The sequence below is a fragment of the Camelina sativa genome, chromosome 5 (genome assembly GCF_030686135.1).
Source record: "Camelina sativa cultivar CO46 ecotype springtype chromosome 5, ASM3068613v1".
NCBI lineage: Eukaryota > Viridiplantae > Streptophyta > Magnoliopsida > Brassicales > Brassicaceae > Camelina > Camelina sativa.
Window position 1 is genome coordinate 25,975,377 of NC_141884.1, and position 21,430 is coordinate 25,996,806.

General features: G+C 34.5%; 1 protein-coding gene, 1 long non-coding RNA gene and 1 pseudogene across 12 annotated transcripts; all 3 read right to left on the bottom strand.

The window, feature by feature from the left end:
• Window positions 1-305: 305 nt before the first annotated feature.
• Window positions 306-10,675, bottom strand: LOC104787336 (sugar transporter ERD6-like 5). Of its 9 annotated transcripts, none has more exons than XM_010512903.3 (18): window positions 10,443-10,675; window positions 10,271-10,333; window positions 9,705-9,794; window positions 9,556-9,615; window positions 9,406-9,471; window positions 9,128-9,193; window positions 8,892-8,967; window positions 8,720-8,784; window positions 8,468-8,560; window positions 8,279-8,359; window positions 8,112-8,196; window positions 7,963-8,006; window positions 3,080-3,142; window positions 2,851-2,910; window positions 1,092-1,145; window positions 925-984; window positions 667-781; window positions 306-573 (listed from the first exon to the last, which is right to left on the bottom strand). In XM_010512903.3, exons 1-18 carry the CDS (start codon window positions 10,587-10,589, stop codon window positions 449-451), a joined length of 1,413 nt encoding a protein of 470 aa, XP_010511205.2. In that variant the 5' UTR covers window positions 10,590-10,675; the 3' UTR covers window positions 306-448. The 9 variants fall into 9 exon arrangements, with proteins under 9 accessions (XP_010511205.2, XP_087306897.1, XP_087306902.1 ...); XM_087450771.1 differs by having other exon boundaries at window positions 8,893-8,974; XM_087450776.1 differs by having other exon boundaries at window positions 8,893-8,967; window positions 9,406-9,464; window positions 10,443-10,650.
• A 2,009-nt stretch (window positions 10,676-12,684) lies between these two features.
• LOC147944373 (uncharacterized) lies at window positions 12,685-15,979 on the bottom strand. Of its 2 annotated transcripts, XR_015557516.1 has the most exons (3): window positions 15,698-15,979; window positions 15,108-15,176; window positions 12,685-13,087 (listed from the first exon to the last, which is right to left on the bottom strand). It is a non-coding gene; the product is annotated as an uncharacterized LOC147944373 (long non-coding RNA). The 2 variants fall into 2 exon arrangements; XR_015557515.1 differs by having other exon boundaries at window positions 15,108-15,979.
• On the bottom strand, window positions 13,271-14,756 carry LOC104789430 (uncharacterized; annotated as a pseudogene). Its single transcript, XR_015557514.1, has one exon. The product of XR_015557514.1 is annotated as an uncharacterized LOC104789430 (transcript).
• Window positions 15,980-21,430: the final 5,451 nt, after the last annotated feature.

A 21,430-nucleotide genomic window follows, 5' to 3' on the forward strand; every position in this document is an offset into this window, starting at 1 on the left:
ATTATATTTGGTGCAAGGGTCGTTGGCCGTCTTGATTCGGTCGCGGCCGCGTCCGCGTCTTCCTGTTCGGTTCCGTCCTGGTACGCGTCTTGGTCCGGGCCATCGTCCCAGGTTCCATCAGGTATGCTTCTCTGCTTCTTCTTTTTTTTTAGTCTTGATTTTACTGTTTTATGAGAATGGTGTAATAAGAGCTTATCTAGTGATTTATGTTAGCTTAAAGTTGAAAATAGAAGATTCATGTTTATGAAAGGTATGATTCTCTCTTTTGTAGCCGCTAACAGCAACAGGATATCGACTTGCCAACATGTTAGCAGCTATATGCAACAAAATTAAATTCCCCATCTTTCATGTAATATATAGCAAACTCATGACGCAATTGTACATAAAACTGTAAAATCTTATATTCGTTCGTTAGGGATTGATGTCCTCGTAATTAACTATCTAAACATTAGAGTTGCACATAACCAATGGAAGATTGAATTTCTTCGAGTGTTCGACCTTTGGTTTCTGGTACGAGCTTTGCTACAAAAATAACTGTAACTCCACAAACTGTAGCGAAAACATAAAACGTTCCTACAAATTAAAAATGTATTTCACATTTAGTACTTAAAGAGACAAAATCAACTGAAAAATCATAGTAACATTTGTACAAAATATATACAGTACCTGCTGGACTCCAGTTCATTAGGAAGTTAAATGTAAAGGATATAATCCATGATCCAATCCAGCTAACAACAGTCACTAGGCTTCCGGCTGGTCCTTTTATATCTATTGGAAATATCTTTACAAAAATAATAATTTAGTTTATATTTTATAAAAAAAACTATGAAAATATCGTACAAGGTCATATTACATTCAATCAAATCCATACCACATGGAATTAATATGTATAAAAACCAAATAATTTGTATATGTGTTATTTACCTCTGACATAATAACCCAAGGGATCCCACCCATCCCTAGCGAGAATGATCCGGTGTACATCTGAAGTGTAAATGTAAATTTCTTATATCTTATCAATATATTCAATGTTTTTATATATGGTTGACTAAAATCTAAAGCAATATGAAGTTTCTAGGTATAAAACTTACCAAAACTCCTGTGAGTGCTATATATGAAGTTTCTCCACTGAATAGGCTTACAACCTACAATTTGATGAACTCAAATTTTATAATATGTGAATTTAAATATATTAAAGTGTGAAAATTAGTATTAAAAATATATCTATTAATTTTCAACAAAATATATTCCTAATTAAATTCTAGTAATCACCATAGAGTGAAAAATCTTTTTAATAGTATGAATAAGAAGAAGAGAGTGAGTTATTTCGGGTCAATAAGAAGATAATTTTATAATTACATATATAGAATTAAGGGAGAAAAACTAGATTGACTTAAATTAAGAAGTTAACTACTAAAATAACTCATAAAAATGTGAGGGTTATATGAATTATTTTTTTGCCTAAAATACCATTTTCTGCTTTGTTAGAAAAAAAAATAAAGTCATATTTACCCTCCCAGAATTTTTTTAAGAAAATCTAAATATTTTCAAAAGTCTGTCAGACTAGTTATGACATATTTATTTGTATATGCTAGATTTGTTTTTGCACAACCGATTTATTTTTCTATGACAGATTTTTTATGACAGACTTATTTTGGGAGATATACTTTTTAATTACAGTTATGACAGATTTATAATTGATGACAGATTTATTTTTTAAGACAGACTTATTTATAGAGACACCACAGACTTTCACAATATATGACAGATTTGATATAATATCTGACAGAATTATTTTCTACAGTTATTTCAGATCTATTTTCTTGATTAAAAATCTGTCGTAACATGACAGATTTTTTTTAAGGAAATATTTACTAGGTTGACCTCTAGTGATAACAGATTTTTTTTAAGTTACAACAGATTTTTTAATGTAACCAAAAATATGTCATTTGATAACAAATTTGTAACTTTTTAAAAAAAATTGCTAAAATGACCTATGTGAACACCATATGTTATGGCAGATTTGTTTATGTTATGACAGTTTTTTGTTTGCTTCCAAAAGTCTGGTGTTTGATAAAAGATTTATTAGATGTAAAATATAAATATAGTGACAACAGATTTTTTTTTGGTCAACCAAACATTAAATTAGAAAATAAATCCTAGATTTGTTTTAAGTTATATTTTTCTCAGTCATATGTTTATTAATTATATTTTTTTATAAATCATATTATGAATCATATTTTTAAACTCATATATTTAAAGCATATTTTATACATATTAATTTTCCTAAATCATATTAAAAAGTTTAGCATCATATTTTTATATATTATATTATATTTTCATATTTTTTATATACATTATTTTTAGTTATATTTTCATACATTATATTTTTTTTTAAACTTATTTAAACTATATAATCTTAAATTTCATATTTTTAAATCATATCTTTATACATTATATTTTAAATCATATATTATTTTTATAAATTATATAAAAAATAAGCATCATATTTTTTAATTATTTTATATTTTCATTAATCTTATTTTAAATTAAAATATTAAATAGTATAATTTTTTGGTTTTTCGTTTTTCCAAAAAAAAAAAATAAATAAATAAAATCTGGGGTTTTTGGTCTTTTTATCTAAAAAATTGTGTCATTCTAGTTATTGGATTGGATGGAGTGTTAATTTAGCAATTAATTGCCAAATTTGTGTCAAACTGGTATATTTTCACTAGAATTAATGTGTTTAACGGATAAGTATTTCCACTGTCAATTAAACACATGTACATCATCTTTTTTCTTGTACGAAAGTTCTATCAAAAATACCCAAAATATAAATAAAGAGAGAACCTGTAAAGAAAATGATAAGCCGACGAGGAAACACCCGATGCATGTTCCGGTAGCAGAAATCTGAAGAGATAAATAAAAACTTAATGCATATTTTCACAATATATATATATAATAAATTTGAAATATTCTTTTGCACCACTAATTTTTGATGAGTTTTTTAATAATAATATATTCAAAAATTACAAAACTTTCGAAAGGAAAAAAGATTGTTAAACCATAATTGTCTTACTAGAAGTAGTGGTCGCCTTCCTGATTTATCCATCAACAAGACACCTATAGTTGTCATTGGAATCTGAAAAAAAATACTCTATATCAGCTACAAATAATTATTAAATGGCATATCTTAATTTAATTGTACTCATATATGTTTCCATTGTAATGGATAGGTTTTCTGAAATTTTAATTGAAAATAAGATGGTAATGGTTGAGTTAGATCACAATTTTTCTTTGTGTTTTTTTGGGCAAATGATACGAGTTTCATACATCTTAGTAAATTTATAAAATCGAAATTATACAAACTCAAACAGTTTTACTAGAATAAAGTCAATAAACATATAATAAATGTGGAACACTAGTTGGTGTTTTCTCTAGTTATATTTTTTTCGGTTATATATATATTTTTTATATCAATACAAAATTTATCTATCTTTTAATCTTTAAACTTTCCTAGAAACTTTACTATCAATCTCTTTTTTTTTTGGTATGAAATAGATCGGGAAGACCACCAAAATTAACTCCAACTATTTTCGAAATGCTTTTTATACCTAAACTTCAATACCCAGCAAATAGCAAAATGAAATGTGTTAATATTCAGATTTGCTACCTGAACTACATGAAATGCTGTCAATTCAACATCTGTTGGAACGATATTAAATCGAAGTTTAACAGTGCTAAGTCAGACGACTCATGGCATCCACATAGCACTGAGATTGACTAAAACGATATCATTTTGGTCATTTTTGGGTGTGTTGTTGTTGCTACGAAATAGCCAAAATGACGTCTTTTTAGTAAGTCATAGAGCCTCGTGGATGCCACAAGTCGTATGACTCAGCACCGTTAAACTCCGACTTAATCCTGTTCAAACATATGTTGAAATTGACAATATTCCATATAGTTCATGTAGCAAATTTGAATTTTAATACTGTTCATGTTGTTTTTTGTAGGATACTAAAGTTTAGGTATGAAAAAGCGTTTGACAAATAGTTAAGGTTGATTTTGGCAATTATCCCTGAAATAGATTAATCTCCCCTTTTTGGTTAAGTCATTTCCCCCAAGAAATTTTCTAGTATTATAATTAAATATTTTCGTACTAGTTGGTGTTCTTAGATGTTGTGTGATTACAGACAAAGGTTTGCAACAAAACTCTCTCAGACACAAATATCGAGAACCCCTCAAGCGAATCCTGCTCTGACGTCGGTAAAGCTCCGGCTTGCCGGCGTCGGGTCCTCCGGTCTCTTCCTGCTCCCGTTTACATGTCCTGCTTCTTTTTAATCTTGTGTTGGTGTCTATCTCAATCACTCATTTGTGCTCAATTTCACCCCCAAGTTTTCTCTCCCCTGTTGAAAACTACTCTTATCCGCTTCTCTCCCAGAGTCAAACGGCGAGGGTTCTCTCTGCTAACCCTCAGTCCGACCCAACCCCCCCCCCCCCCCTAAATCCCCTGATGCGGCTAGTAAATCTGACGCCCCTCTCAATGTTCAGATCTGAACAGATCCTCGCGCTGCCTGAATCCCTATGCCCGGTTGGTAAGACGACGACTCTCGGTGGTGTCGCACTCTGGCTAAGAATCTCATGTCCGCGAGAAGCTGAGAAAACGAGGCTGCTTTTTCTACTTTTCAATCCCTCTCACACCGTGAAGCCTCGAGACTCCAGAACTCTGTTGTCCATGCCCCTCCCGCTTTTCCCTTTCCCTCGCCAACCCCTGCTCATCCGGTGGTTTCCTAGGGTTTCTGTTAATGGACCTGTATCCATTGATAGGCCCAGTAACCTTATCTCGGCCCACTACCAAAGCCAACGATTCTAGTATCCAATGTTTGAGGCCCAGGTCTGTTTTCTCCTTTTCTACACGAACGTTTGTCCCTGTGATGCATCCGTTCAATCATCTTAATTGCCTGTTGCCGGATTCTTGTTGGTCGTTGCTTGTTGTGTATGTGAAGTTGCTGTTCCATTGTCGACAATGCCTGTTTAGTGATAGATTTTATCTACCTAGACCTGTGTTTGAGAATCTTAAGTCAAGTTCCAGTTCTTTAGTATCATTACTCTCTGCTAGATCAAGTCGAGTTTCACTCGGTAGCAGTTTGTTGGTGTCTTTAGATCGGTTTGATCAATTTGTTTGTCGAGGTCAGCTAAGTAGCTTTGTCCGGATGCCTGCCCTGTATAACCTTAGCTCTGAATCGGATCTGATAGCTGGTATGAACCCCTGGCTTAAACCCTTTACGACCCTGTACCACCTACCACCAGTAGATCGATTGCTTGGGTCTGTAGAAACTGTCCAGGACCAAACTGACTACAAGCTTTGTGTGGAACTCATTTACCTCCATTTTCATGAGAGGGATGACCCACCTGCTTTGTTACAGTTTGATACCCTCTCCCTAAGATACCCGTGTTTAGCTCCATCTGCAACTATGAGGTTTGTTCTTCAAAGGTTAAAGTATTTCATGCGTTTGAACCCTCTCATGTTGGTGACAAAACCCTTTGAACCCATGTACCACCTACCGCCATTAGATCGAAAGCTTGGGTCTGTTTCCACTTCCCAGGTCCAAACTGATAACAAGCTTTGTGTGGAATTTATTTAACTCCATTGCCATGAGAGGGATGACCCACCTGCTTTGTTATGGTTTGACACCCTCTGCCTGCGATCCCCGACTACAGCTTCATCTACATCCTTGAGGTATGCTTGTCAAAGCTTAAACCATCTCATGCCATTGACCACTCTCAAGTTGGCGAAAAAACCCTCAACCATTCCCTCCATGGAACACCCCTTTAAAAGCTCATCGGTATCAGCCGCTAGAGCCGCTCATGACCACCAGGTGGTCGAGGATCTCGTGAAGCCTGACTTCAAGAACGAATCCGCTCTGGTTCCAATAGACTTCTCAGAACTTTTTCAATGTGAAAATCCTTTTGTTAAGCTCATGGAGCCCTTATCTTTATCATTTTATGTCTATCTGATTTTATGCTGTAAGAACTCAACCCTTTATGGGTCTTAATTTGAATGAAAATTCATGGTTGTCCAAAAAAAAAAAAAAAAAAAAAAAAAAAAAAAAGATGTTGTGTGATTACATTAATAGTATTCAATGCACCACACCTAAAAAACGCTTCCAGGGATGGGAATCAAGACTCCCATACCAACCATGCCTTTCGACGCTGTTGAGGCCTTTAATTGCCGACGTCGAGGTGGCAAGCCTATTGAACCTTTCTTTAATCTACCTAAGCTTTGCTATTCTCTTTTGGTCTAGTTATAATTCATTTTCCCCTAAAAATCAAACTAAAACTTTCCAAAGAGTTTGCTTCTCGAAGAGTTCCTCCAACGATGGAAGAGTATATTGTTGCTCTACAAGCTCCGATCTTAACCAGATCTTGGATGTGGTCCCGCTCTTGAACCCGACATCAGAAGCTACGTATACTCATCAGTCTAGCTGCTCCTCATCTTACACATCTGAGCAAGGATCCATCGCTACATCAATTGGATCTAGATCTGGACTAGCAGCGGCACCACATTTGTTTCCTTCCCCTGGATTTCGTTGATGGTAATAGCTTCTCTTGGACCATCAGTTGTGCCTTTTCCAGTAGAAATGCTGATGGAAAACGGTGAGCTCATTAGCTGGCGATTTTCCTCTAGATGCTTCACCGCTGAACGTCATTCCAATTCCGATTCCACAGAATGACGGCGACTCCTTCTCCCATCACCCAACAGCAACAACCCTAGGGTTTGCTAATATGGGCCTTACTTGTTATTGTATCCCATTAACCCCACGATGGCCCATATCTAGGTCTGAATTCTTTATTGTCCTGATTAGTTTTTCTCAGAAACGGTGTTGCTTGATAATGGAGAGAAAGGGCTCCCATTCAGTCATATGCACACTGCATTTAGAGAAGACTAGTTTATTCAAATCTAGAAACCGTATGGATATTGTACTTGGCACCGGATGGAAGCTCAATGTTGAATTTTTGTGGAGTTGTATCTTTCCCGAATGTGGTTTGTTGTGATGTACATGAAGCCAATGCCGTACTCTCTTATCTTGTACCGGGTATGAACACTCCCAAATCCATTGTTGATACAATTATATCTTGGATATTGTTGTATGATTGTGTAACCTTGCTGGCCCTTCTCCGTTGGAACTCTAGCTGTAGAACTCATCTACCTAGACCTGCTTGTATTAGTTATGTTAAGATCAAATTCTCTACTACTGGTGTCTGCTTGGTCTAGTCGAGGTTCCTCGGTAGCAGAACTGTGTTGATAGATTTGATTCTCGAGGTCAGTTGATTTATGGCTTTTGGATGTATGCAGTGCTTAATGCTAACTCTGAAGCTGTACCATCAGTTTGGTTGCATCCGATGCTTTTCCCCATTGGTCCCTTTGGCCACACACCGCCACTAGATGGAAAGCTTGGGTCTGATCTCATATCTCAAGACCAAACCGGCTTTGTTACAGTTTGACACTCATCACATACGAATTACGGTTGTAGCTTTTTCAAGAAGCATGAGGTTTGATCCTAACAGGTTAAAGGACTTTGCTCCTATTCTATTGAGCCCTCTCAAGTTGGCGAAAATCCTCTTAAATGTTCCCCCCGTGGAGCATTTTTTTTTTAAGCTCGATTGTGTTATCCACTAGAGCTGTTTGTGACCATTCATTGGTCGAGGATCTCGTGAAGCTCGGCTTCAAAGACAAATCCGCTTTGGCCCCAACAGATTTTTCAAATATTGTTAAGTTTGGTAAAGTTGAAAAATTATGGAGCTCTTACCCTTATTTCTATATGTTTATTTTGTACTTTGGTATATAAACTCACCTCATATGAAGCTTTAATTTCAATGGAAGTTGTTTGACAAAAAAAAAAAGATTGTTGTGTGATTATTACACTTTTCGTTAAAAATGCTATATAGAAAACAACTTACTTGTACGACAACCATTGCAATCATTCCAATTTTGGATGAAAACCCTACAAAGTTACAAAATTACAAAGTTAAGATGATGAATTAGTTTACATATTAACTTACATGGTTACATATATGGGCACATAAATTTAATATTATGTGTAAGTTACCAGCAGATTCAAAAATAGAGCTAGCGTAAAAGGCAATTCCATTAACCCCTCCAAATTGTTGCAGTACCATCAGACCAACTCCCACCTAAACCCACTTGGCATTTCATCAATACCGAATAATGAAGATAACTTGTAGTTATTGTACAATTTCATACGTTAAAACTTACAAATAGAGATTTGGCATATCGTGGCTGGATTAGATCTACCAGACTACCTTTTGATAAATCTGTAAGTCGTTTCGTATAATCCTAAAAATATATATACAATAATACAAGAGAGATCTAAAATATTTAATTGACCATTATTATAGCAAACAAATTGTGAGTTCAAGATATAGAATTTGTGTTGTACTTTACTTTGATCTCACTAGACTCATATGAAGTATCTGCACATTCACCTCGTAATCTTTGCAATGCAATCTCAAATTCTTCCCATGTGCCAACTTTTGCCTGTGAATGTTTGTGAACTATTACATTTTGCATATACACTCAAACTCGAATTCTTCAAAACTATTCGGAGCTTCCAAGAGCAGAATTAATTAGACCTAGCTTAATATAACATTTTAACAGTTACTTATATCATAGCCATTAATTAAGCGGATAACATACCAACCATCTAGGGGATTCTGGGACGATGAATAATCCTATCATTTGTACAACACATGGTATCATTCCTATCAAAACAAGAAGAAATTAAAACATGTTATTTAGATTTATTAGTATGACTTACTTCTTCTAAGAAATTGTTTTATCAAATGTACATTTCATAAGAAATTATTAGCGATCAAAGCTAAAATTCGCCAACCAATAAAAGAGCCCAAGAGATATGTCACAGAGACACCCAAACATATCATTAACTGCAAACTTACGAAATGTTGTGAATGATTTACTTAAATCTTAGCATTGTCATAGAACGATGGAAATAGTTCAATAATATATGTAATGTATTATTTTTATAAACTTGGATTTGATTTACAAAAATAATAACTTAAATATACTGTAGAATTTTATTCTTACCTGATGAACGGTTGTAAACCCACCTCGAAGCTCCTTAGGAGTTATTTCAGCTATGTATACAGGAATCTGATCATCAGTTAACAAACACAAATTAAAAGTATAGATGAGTTTTTGGCCTTTCTCTTATTATTGCTGTTTTATAATTCACGCTCTTGTAATTCTAAAACATATTGTCTTACTAGATCCTCAAAAGCATTATTTCTACTTTTCCACAATAAATATTAGAAAAGATGATAACATTGTTTTCATTATTCAAGATAGAGTTTTAGAGATTTTACCACAAACGAAAGAACGCCCATTCCATAACCAACCAAAAACCTCCCAACGTCAAGCCAAACTGCAACCTTAATTTACAAAACCACATAAATTATTTTTAAGTACTTCAAAAGAATATGCGATGAGAAATACAGAGATGGAAGATAGATAACCTTAGAAAGGTAGATCGCTAGCCAGCCAAGAATGCAAAACATCTCCGAGAAACCCATAGTCTAATCACACACACAAATATTTTTTTACCATTTTGACTCGAGAGTTAAAATATTTTATTGTCATGGAAAAAAGTAGAAGATATTTGTACTGCTCGTCTGCCTATCAAATCGGCTATTCGTCCACTCATTGCTGCGCCGATCATTGCCCCAATTGTTAGAATCGAACCGAAGAGTGAGTACTGCATGAATTTTTACATTATTTAAGATATTAGATTCAATATAGTGCTCTTGTATGTAAGATATGGACTTAGAGCATTTTATTAATTCAGAACTAAAAATAAAACACTTTAAAAAGTAAAAAAAAAAAAAATCAAACTCACTTAAATTAAAACTATTTAAAAATCTAATATAAAAATTCATGGAAAATGAATACTTTTTGTAGACAGATTAAAAAAAACCGAAATCTGGTGTACTAGACATAAGTCAACATCATTTCGATTAGTATTACATATTTTCCTTGATCGATTGTAAAATATAGAGTGAGATATTTTGATTTTAATCCTCCACTCATCCATTATCTTCTAGTTTTCCTACACACCATAGTCTATAGGTCTATACACAGACACAGTACTTGAAGAAATGATTTATTAATTATCTAACTAATCAAAAACTGCTGGCCTAACGCAAAAGACAGACAAATCAAAAACAGTTTTACCTCTGCCACAGAGAGATTCAAGTCTTTCGTTAAATCGGACTGAACGGGTGATGAGTATCCTATCTGCCAAATTTGTCATAGCAAAATTCTAAGTAAAGAATGAGAGATAAAACGCTGAAACATAAATTAATACTATAACAAAAAGAAAAAGGTATACAGTGTAAAAACTCACAGCTGAGCCAAAAACGAAAGAACCAGACACAGCGACCAAAGTGGTGAACAAGAGAGTAGTTGTTGTTGTGGCCGATGGTTCTTGATTCTGTTTGTTAATAAGTGAAGTTTCAGGAGCAAGATCAGCTTCATCGATTTCTTCTCCCATTTTCTCTTTCCTTTTTGTGGGTTTTTTCTTTCCTAGTGAAAGACTTGAGTAATGAGACCATGGGCATTGGTTGGGACCAAAATTTGTCCCTCAAATATTTTATTCTTATTTTCAGAGTTTCTTAATTTTGGTATGAGCATTGGTGTCCCTCACAATTGGTCCCCTGAAAAAAATAATATTATTTTTTATTTTTAAAATTAATTATGTAAATTAAGAAGTAAAATCATATTAAAATTTTAATTCAAATAAAATATATAACATTAATATTAAAAATATAAGAAAATTACAAAGTTACAAAAACTTGGGAAAAAACATAACATACTATTAAAACATTAAAAATAAAAACATAAACCATACAAACATCATAAGTTAAAACAAATATTTTATTCTCTGCATAGAATTTTTGTGATTAATCTTCATTATGTGGAAGATGTCCAAAGTTTGTCCAAATATGCTCAATCAAATCTTTTTTTAACTGGTCATGAACTTGTTTATCCCGCATATGTGTTCGACGAGTAATCGTACTGCTCATATTTGAACCCAAACTGGCGGCACCGACGGTATATGTTTGATCCACATCTTCTCCGTCCTAAAATTCAGAAACAATGTTTCGCCAACTGTATGTTTCTCGTTCATCCTCGACAATCATATTATGGAGTATTATGCATGCTCTCATAACATTTGCTATTTTGTATTTATCCCATAAACGAGATGGATTTTTAATAACTGCGAATCTAGCTTGCAAGACTCCAAAGGCACGCTCAACATCTTTTCGCACAGCTTCTTGTTTTTTAGAGAAAAGAGAATTTTTCCTACCTTGTGGAAGCCGGATAGATTGTATAAATGTGGCCCATTTGGGATAAATACCATCGGTGAGATAGTACGCCAAATTGTACTCCCTTCCGTTGACAAAGTAGTTGACCTCCGGAGCGTTACCGTTAAGAATGTCATCAAAAACATTTGATCGATCCAGAACATTAAGATCGTTCATAGTACCTGGAGCTCCAAAAAAAGCATGCCATATCCAGAGGTCATACGAAGCTACCGCCTCTAACACGATTGTAGGTTTTCCGGTTGATCGTGAATACATCCCTTTCCAAGCTGTTGGACAATTCTTCCACTCCCAATGCATGCAGTCAATGCTCCCAACCATCCCCGGAAATCCACGTTGTTGATTTTGATAGAGTAGTCTCTGTAGGTCGTCTTGTGTGGGACGTCTTAGGTATTCATCGCCAAACAACAAGATTATTCCGGCGGTAAACTCGTGCAAACATTTCCGAGCCGTTGAAGCACCAATTCGTACATACTCGTCTACTGAGTCGGACCCAACACCATATGCCAATTGACGAATGGCTGCAGTACATTTTTGTATAGGTGATAGACTAGGCCGTCCGGCTGCATCCTGGGATTGTCGGAAATACTCGACTTCGGTTGAGAGGCGTTGCACAATACGCATGAACAATGGTTTGTGCATGCGAAACCGTCGCCGGAATAAATTGGCCGGGTATGTTGGAGTATCACTGAAATAATCATTCCAAAGATTATTGTGGCCTTCCTCTCGGTTTCTCTGAATAAAAATCCGTTTCTTTTGCTCGACTGGTTCTTGAATGATATTAGAATTTTCGAGAAAATTATCAAAATAAGCATCAAAATAAGCATCAAAATCATCAACACCATCTCTTTGGTAGTGGTAATGGTTTGAAGAAGATGACATTTTTCAAGAAAAAAGGTCGAGAACTCGTTTTGATATTGAGGTAAGATGGAGCATAGAAAAGAGTAAATGAGATGAAAAGATATTATTTTGCATCATCGACAAAGGAAGTATATATAGACAAAGGAAGTGAGAAGGTATGTGTTACCCGTGTGGATTTTAATTTACTACCATGTGACACATCCAAACAAATGACTATTTTGCTTGTGAGTATTGATGAATGACAATGTCAAACAATAGCCCGTGACACATCCAAACAAATGACTATTTTGCTTGTGAGTATTGATGAATGACAATGTCAAACAATAGCCCGTGACACATCCAAACAAATGACTATTTTGCTTGTGAGTGTGACAATGTCAATTACCAAAACCCGTGACAATGTTTACAAAACTTTACAAGTTCATAGGCATTGACCTTAAAGAAACAAGTTCATAATCATTGACATACAAGCTTACAAGTTCAGAACCAGTTGTATTTAGACATAACCACACTTACCAGTAAAGCAATGACATTAACAATTACCAAAACCATCATTTCAAAACAATTTCTAAACTTATTTCTGCTCTTCCCTTGCTCAAACACTATCTTCTCTAACTGGGCTATTTTCTGCTCAGTTTCATTACGGATGTGTGAGTCGTAGTCACACGCGAATGTGATGCTATCTACCTTCTCCAGCAGCAGTTCACATTGTCTGTTCATCTCACTTATCTCCTCCATGACTGCTGCATCCCACCACTTGTGGATATGCATATCGCCATCATCAACATTCCCACATGTGAAGAACCTGCATTAACATATACAACATCGTAAATCAATTCAACCTCAGGTTAATACATTGGAAATCACTTAATAATATGGCAAGCACCAAGAACAGACATATTAGAGTTACATTATTCAAGAACAGTTGTATAACATTAACAGATAACATTATTCAAGAACAGTTATAACATTAAACTAATAATACTCATACACGAAACAAACTCTATTTTCATACTCAACGAAGGTTGACAAAGAGAACACATAAATTGATAGATAACGAAGAGAACACATAATTTAATACTGAAACAGAAATTCAAACTTGTTCTACTACATTTAGAAATACAAAGTTGCTTCTTAAGTGAATACATCAATCTGTAAAATACTGTGCCACTATCTTATCCTTTATAAGCTGATCAGCTGCACTAAGTGGCTCCAGTTTGGCAAGAATTGTATCTAGTATGGCAAGCTTCTGTAGCTTCTCCTTTTCAGCCATATCCACCCTCTTGACTTCCCACATGCTCGTGTACTCAGCAAGAGCCTTTCCCTGACCTTTCTTCCTATCCGCCTTGGCAGCCTTGATACCTTGGGGCCGTATCTCCGAGTCTTGTTCAGTATTGGTTGCATCGGATTGTGAAGCTGATTCAACTGGTTTCCTCTTTGTTCTGGATGAAGGTGAGGGGGTGTTGATCGCGTTTTGGTTAAGGAATTTCTGCTCAAACCTTAGCAAACACCAGCAATGCTCCATTGTAAACTTGGTATTATAGTCGGCGAAGTATTCTCTCGTGAGCGACCTTCAATACATCGTGCTCAGACTGTCCACTACTGTTTTGTCTCTCTGCAGCTGCATATGCCCCACAGAATTTGTTAGTGAACTCATTGATCTTGAACCACCTCTGTTTGCAGTTTATGTTCAGCCCCTGTTCACCCTTGGCTCTTGCATGAGGAGACTCTCTATAGTATTTTTTAACCCTTTGCCAAAAGCTTCCTCCCTTCTGTTGATTAGCAATGATCGGGTCCTTCGAAGTATTCAGCCAAGCACTGATCAGAATTTCATCGTCAGCCGGATTCCACTTCTTCCTTTCCTTCCTCGCAGGTGCCTCTTGAGAAAGAGGTACATCCGGGGAATCTTGAGAGCTCCATGGAGGTATTTCGGAAGAAGAGTTTTCTTGGTTAAGGGGCTCTCCTTGACTGTTGAGAAGATCTAAATAACTATTGGACTGGCTGAATGTATTGTAATAACTCATAGAGGGAAGAAACAAGGAAAGAGTTTGAGAAACAAGAAACGGAAACAAGAAACAGAAACAAGGAAGAAACAAGGAAAGAGTTTGAGATGATTATGAAAAGAGGGAAGTATGGTCTCGTGTTTAAAAGAAAAAACAAGGAACCAAGAAACAGAAACGAGAGACAGAAACAAGGAAGAAACAAGGAACCAAGAAACGGAAACAAGAAACAGAAACAAGGAAGAAACAAGGAAAGAGTTTGAGATGATTAGGAAAAGAGGGAAGTATGGTTTCGTTTTTAAAAGAAGAAACAAGGAACCAAGAAAGTATGGTTTCAACTACCTACTTTATGACCAAAGCTTTGTCTAATCACAATTTATGACCAAAGCTTCAACTACCTAAGTCTAATCACAATTTATGACAACAAACATCAAGTACACCAACTACATTATTGAAACATTTAGTTACACAAACTTAGTTATACTGTCAGTTACATATATTAATGCAAATGCAACAATATATATACTCGCAGCTTTATATAACTAGTTTTAGTTACATATATTAATGCAAATGCAACATTACATATACTCGCAGCTTTATATAAGTAGCAAAACATATGAACTAGTCTACCAATCTAAATATACAAAACATATGAACTAGTCTACCAATCTAAAGATACAAAACATATGAACTTGTCTACCAAATCATATGAACTAGTCTAAAAATACACTTGACGAATCTAAAGATACAAAACATATGAACTACTCAACCAAATCAAAAAATGATACCACAACATTTTTGATGCTAATAGAATCGATTATTTACCTTTGACAGGGAGATTGTTTGCTACTTGTTCTGTGATTTATCTTTATGTGAGGCTTCCTTTATGTGTGGCTAAGGAAACTCATAACAAACAAACAAGTGCAATGTTAAACTCGGTTTAACATAAAACAATCAAGTTTCACAACAAGTAAGCGCAATACGACATAAAACAATCAATCTGCATCCCCAAATATATTTCAAAGAATTAGAAACAATTTTAAGATATTTATTAAATCATAAACTAAAATCAGGGAGAAACTAAATCGAATCCCTAAATCAAAACCCCTAAAAACTAAATCGAATCCCTAAATCAAAACCCCTAAAATCTAAATCGAATCCCTAAAGCAAAACCCCTAAAAACTAAAACGAATCCCTAAATCGAACCCTAAATCCAAAACCTAAACATATTAAGAAACCCTAATTCGAAATTAAAATCAAATAGAACATATACATAGAGATAGAGAACAATCGAATCAAATATCAGAAACAAAACTTTTCAATCACATAAACAATCGCCTTAAACAGAAAAAGATAATACATCAAAAAAAGAAAATCATCAAAGGAAACGAAGGAAACCAGGGAAGAACACAAACCTCTTCCTATTGCAACCGATTGACGGCAGATTAGCCTTTGTTTCACCCAATTTTCAGAGAAATCACCAGGAAGAATCAAATCGCCTTCGAGAGAGAGAGAGCGTAAAGAAAGAGAGATGGAGAGGAAAAATATCGCGACCCAACAATTTTTTTTGGTTCACCCTCACCCTAATTCCACGAAGCAATAAGCCCGCGCCACGTGTCTTCAAGGACTGATGAAAAAACGTCGCGTGTGTAGATACGTTCCTCTCATATTATTTTCATTTCCATTTAAATTTAAATGTTTTATTAGGTGGGACGCCATCTGGGTATGCTGATGCATATGGTCTGACAAAGTAGAGTTGTTGGAGAGCATCTTACGAACTAATATATATATATAGAGAAGAGGTAGAGATATTTATTTTTTCTTTGTCGTCATGTTGTTATTTTATGGTTTTTTTTTTTGCAAAAACAGCAAATAAACGATAGAGTTGAAGAAATATAATTTGGGATAGTAATTGTTTTTTGGGAGATTTACTCAGTTATCATACAAATTAGATAATATTATCAGAACTATATAATTTTTTTTTATTACTATCATATTTCAGTTATATTTTTATATAATTTGGGATAGTAATTTTTTTTGGGAGATTTACTCAGTTATCATACAAATTAGATAATATTATCAGAACCATATAAAATTTTTATTTTATTTTTTATATTGTCCTTGTTTCACATTATAAGGAAAAACGTAATTACAAAGAATGTCATTACCACATCAAAAAAATTGCGTCGTCACGTCAGAAATTGCTGATATGTATTAAATAATGGGCAATTCTCAAAAATAGCACAGTTTTAAGTTTTTCTTCCAATCTTAGCACACACTCTCATATTTTCCAAAATTAGCACACAATCTCTAATTAAATATTAAAGGAACACTAAAATTATTAATTTTTATTTTATATTCCAAAATCCAACTTCTCGATTATTCTCTGATTCTTTCCATTGTCGATTTCGCCGCCGCCGGTGATCGATTCCTCTCGATTCAATCAACATCGACACCTGCAATCGTAACTACTCATCGTCTTCCACCACCTGCCGTGTCGTTTTCCCTTACGACACCTACTTGACCACCAAACTCCATCTCCGATTTGGCTTCGTTTCCGATGTGACGAAGAACGTTGTGATCGGTGGGCCAAGGATCGAGGATTATTATCCGGTGGAGATTTGTTGGGTTGGGTATCACCGACGGAGGATAAACTGATGGACAGGGATCACAGTCAGATTTAGTGAGAAGAAGAGCGTGATGGTAAGCAAGGATTTGCTTGGGTGATGAGTGTAGACCTAGGCTTGTTAGATTCGTTGATTCTAGCAACATTTAGTGGTTAGTTTTGAAAATTTCTGCTTTTCACAACAACTCTCTATGAACTAATGTCCGTATCATAGATTGAAAATAAGTAACACTAGCTAAGATTCTACGCTTCTGTGATTGTTCATTGTTTAGTAATATAGTTTGAAGAGTAATCTTAAGATTGAATGAATCACTGGTTTGGTTCTTTAACACAACTCTTTGCAGCTTGCACATTATGAGGTGAGAACACATCAGTCCTCTATGTATACATCAGTTTTCTTTGGATAATTTCAAGAAGTGTGTTGAGTTTGTTGTTAGACATGTAAGATGGTTATGAAACCTTTTGTATTGTTTTGGTATTTGTACAATGTTTCTCCACTATAAGATTGTCAATGTTTCTATTAGACAAGTTAATTGTTGTTGAGATAACTCTGATTGAATTTGCTACAAGAAAAATTCACAAAATTCATGAAAGATTTCTTGAATTTCAGGATGTGATGCCTAAAAAAATTGGAATTCAAGCAAGTTCATGTATGAGTAAGCACTTTAAGCAGTCTTGAAATTGAGCGATGTAGGTGAGGGTTTAGAATTGTTTAATCAGATGAAGCATGATCAGATCTCTCCCAATGTGTTTGCTTACAATGTTTCTTATCGATGGGTTTTGTGAAGCGAATAGGATGAAGGACATAGAACAGTTGTTTGACGAAATGCTTGTAAGAAGACTTTTCCCTCTCTAATAAAATATAACACATTGATTGATGCATTGTAAATTTAGGAATCTGAAAAAGAGTTTTAAGGTGAGTGAAAGTATGAAAGCGAATGACATAGAACAGTTCAAAACTTGCGCAAGGGACTGTTTAAAGCTGAGATGGTGGAAGATGCATAGAATGTTTGAAGGAAATGAAAATAAGGAAGGATTATATCATAACAATGTCATGTGATTGAACTTCAAGAAGGATTATATGAAAATAAGGAAGGACTAAATGAAATTTGGGAAGGATTGTATGAAACTAAGGAAAGATTCTTTGAATTTCATGATAACTTTCATAAAAAAAGAAGTTTAGATATCTTAATATCAGAAAATGAAATCATCATCCCTTGCTAATGGACTAATCTTCTAACTTTTGATACATTGAAGCAAAACCCACAAAAAAGAGATTTAAGAACACATTCATTCAAATTTAGGAAGAATTAATATTCATGAACGTCTCATTGAAATTCAGGATAGTCTTCCTAAACAAAATGGTTGAAAGATTATGTGAAGCTTTCTTATTCCAATCATCATTTATAACAAGAGAACCAAGCTCATACATTAAGAAAAAACATAGAAGAAAAAATAAAAACTCAATTTTCTAAATTTAGGAAGTATCTCATAATGTTTAGGAAGGATTTCATAATATTTAGGAAGACTTTCTTGAATTCTAGGAAGCATTTCCTAAATATCCAAAAATCTCAAAAATGTGATGAATAGAACCAGAAGATCCTCCACCGCTGTATTCCGCCTCATCAACATTACTATCCCACTCTATAATTGACGAACTACAAGCCAAGAATGATTATTAAACATGAGTATCACCACCACCATTATTTCTTGAAAATTAGGATGGATTCCTAGATATTTAGGAAGGAATTATCGAATTTCAGGAAGGCTTTCATTGAGAAAAAAAAGAAGAAGATATTTGTGAGACATTACTCCTTACTAATAGAGTAATATATCACATATTACTCATTCTAATGGAGTAGTTTGTGATACATTGGGATAAAAGATAAATAAAGAGATTTAAATACATATATCTTTAAGTTTATAAAGGATTTCAAAATGTTTAGGAAGGCGTTCTTGAAGTTCATGAAGGTATTCCTAAATATACGAAACAACATCTATGTAGCTAACATTGGGTTTGCAATTTGTATATCTCTGAAAATTGTCAAAATCTGAAGAATATAAGGATTATTTTACATTACTAACATCATTATTTTTGAGAAACTCTGAAAAATTATAATACTAACATCATCATTTTTGAGAAACAAAACAAGTTTTGTTGAGAAGTAAACTATACTAAACATAAAATTCTACATTACGACTCTAGCTACATGTCGTAGTCGTTAACTCCGTCTTAGTTAACCGGTTGCTTCCTTATCTTTCTACCCGTTAACTTGAGACTAATAGTTGAAGTTTCAATAGCTAAATCTTCTAGTTTCTCCTCCTGTACCACCAAATAAAAACAGTAGCTAACTAAACAGACAAAAAAAAAAGTTTTAAAGAGGAAAGAAAAAATGATCAGGTTTACATTGGTATGCTTCACAGTTCCTAGAACTAAGAATTGCTTCTGTTTCAATGGAACATACCTGAAACAAAAGACCTGAGAAATTAGGATCTCAAAACTCCATTACTTCTCTCTCTGCTCAACATGGTAATTCTCTCTCTATGTTCTTAAAACAATCCAACAACGCTTCATTTGCTATTGCATCTCATCTCCATTGATTCAAATCCTGAACCGATAAACACCCATCCTTCACTTGATCCGATGAACTGTGGCTCAAACTCGTCACCTATGTCTTCAACGTCATCAGGAACTATCGATCTAGAATGCTCTATGTTTCTCCTCCGCCGCAGTTATAAACCGAGACCACAAAATCTCATCCGATTTGACCTGGACATGAAACAAAAACGGAGCTACGAATCTGAATCCGATTGGTAATGGAATCCATGAATCTCTGATGAAATCACTTGATTGAAGTTTCAATTGATGAATTAATCACTTAATTGAAAGATCTGAGATTGGAAATGGAGATCTCATATTGGAACAAGTTTCACGGGAGAAAGCTAAAAGAGATCGTGAGTTTGATTTTTTTTACTGATAAATTTTGTTGTTTTACCTAAATATTTAATATTCACAAATGCTAGTTTTGGAAAAATTGAGCTTGTGTGCTAACTTTGGAAGAAAAACTTAGAATGATGCTAGTTTAGGGTATTTCTCTTAAATAATTCAGCCGTAAAGCGCTACAACGGTAATGACGGCTGAGTTACGGTATGTTGCGGCTAATTTAAGAAAAATGATTGAGTTATGAGCGAACAGCTGACTTACGAGCATAACTCAGCCTGTAGTCACGGCTGACTTCATGAAATCTGTCTGTGTTATGATAAAATGTCTGAGTTACGAGCATAACTCATCCGTAATTACGGCTGAGTATTTACCCAATGGTTAAGTTGTCAAAAATTTAGTTGAGTTATGATTAAGTGTACAACGGCTTACTTATGCGATGTCGTTATGGCTGATTTATGATTAAATATCATAAATAAGCCGTAATGAGCTGGATTATCGGAAAACTCTGTCATTTTATAGGTTACTTAGTAGTAAAAAATTAATTATTAGAATATCATGCAGTTACGGCCGATTTATTAAACGATACGGCTAAGTTACAGATTTTCATTTGAGTTATGACATACAACGGCAGCCGTTTTTTTGTTTTTTAATTACTATAATAGTATTCATGTTGCGACTGACTTATACTTTTGTTTGATGGCTGATTTACATGTTTTGTTTGGTGGCCGACTTGCCACTTCGGACGCATCATTCCATGTCATCATGTTCTAAGGAAATATGAAACGTCTTTTTCGACTTTTGTTCTTCACCTTGTTCAAAAGTGAAGGATTAACATGTTCTTCAACTTGTTCTTCACTTTGTTGTTCACTTCTTAATTTTCCTCATTCTTCTTAATTTTCGTTCATAGATCCAGTTCCGGTAATTGTTGTTTCCAGTAATTGGGTAAAGAAAAAAAAATATGTATTTAACACCGACGATAGAGGGTGTAGAGTTGTGCAGATAGATGCGGAAACAATGCATGACAAGCTTGTGAGGTCTGTTCTCGATGACTACGGATTGAACGCGTTGAGCCATCAGCTAAAGCTTAGCTACATTTTCTCGAACAAGGTTTGTGTCGGTTGAGTTATTTATATACAGTCGAGTGGTAATATAACTCAGTTGTCATAGGAATCTATGAGACCTTTCATTTTCCCTTAAGTATTATAACTCAGTCATCAAGTCATAAAATTCAGCCGTTTACTTTCAGTTTATTTCTTTTTATAAGTCAGCAACGAATCATTATAACTCAGTAGTCATTTGAATCTACGGGACCTTTCGTTTTTTCTTGAGTATTTTAACTCATCCGTGAAGTAATATAAATCAGTTGTTCACTTTCAATTTATTTCTTGTTATAAGTCAGCCACCAAGCATTATAACTCAACCGTCATATGAATCTATGAGACCTTTCGTTTTTCCTTGAGTATTATAACTCAACCATCAAGTAATAAAATTCAGCCATTTACTTTTAGTTTATTTCTTGTTATAAGTCAGCCACGAAACATTATAACTCAGCCGTCATATGAATCTACGAGATCTTTT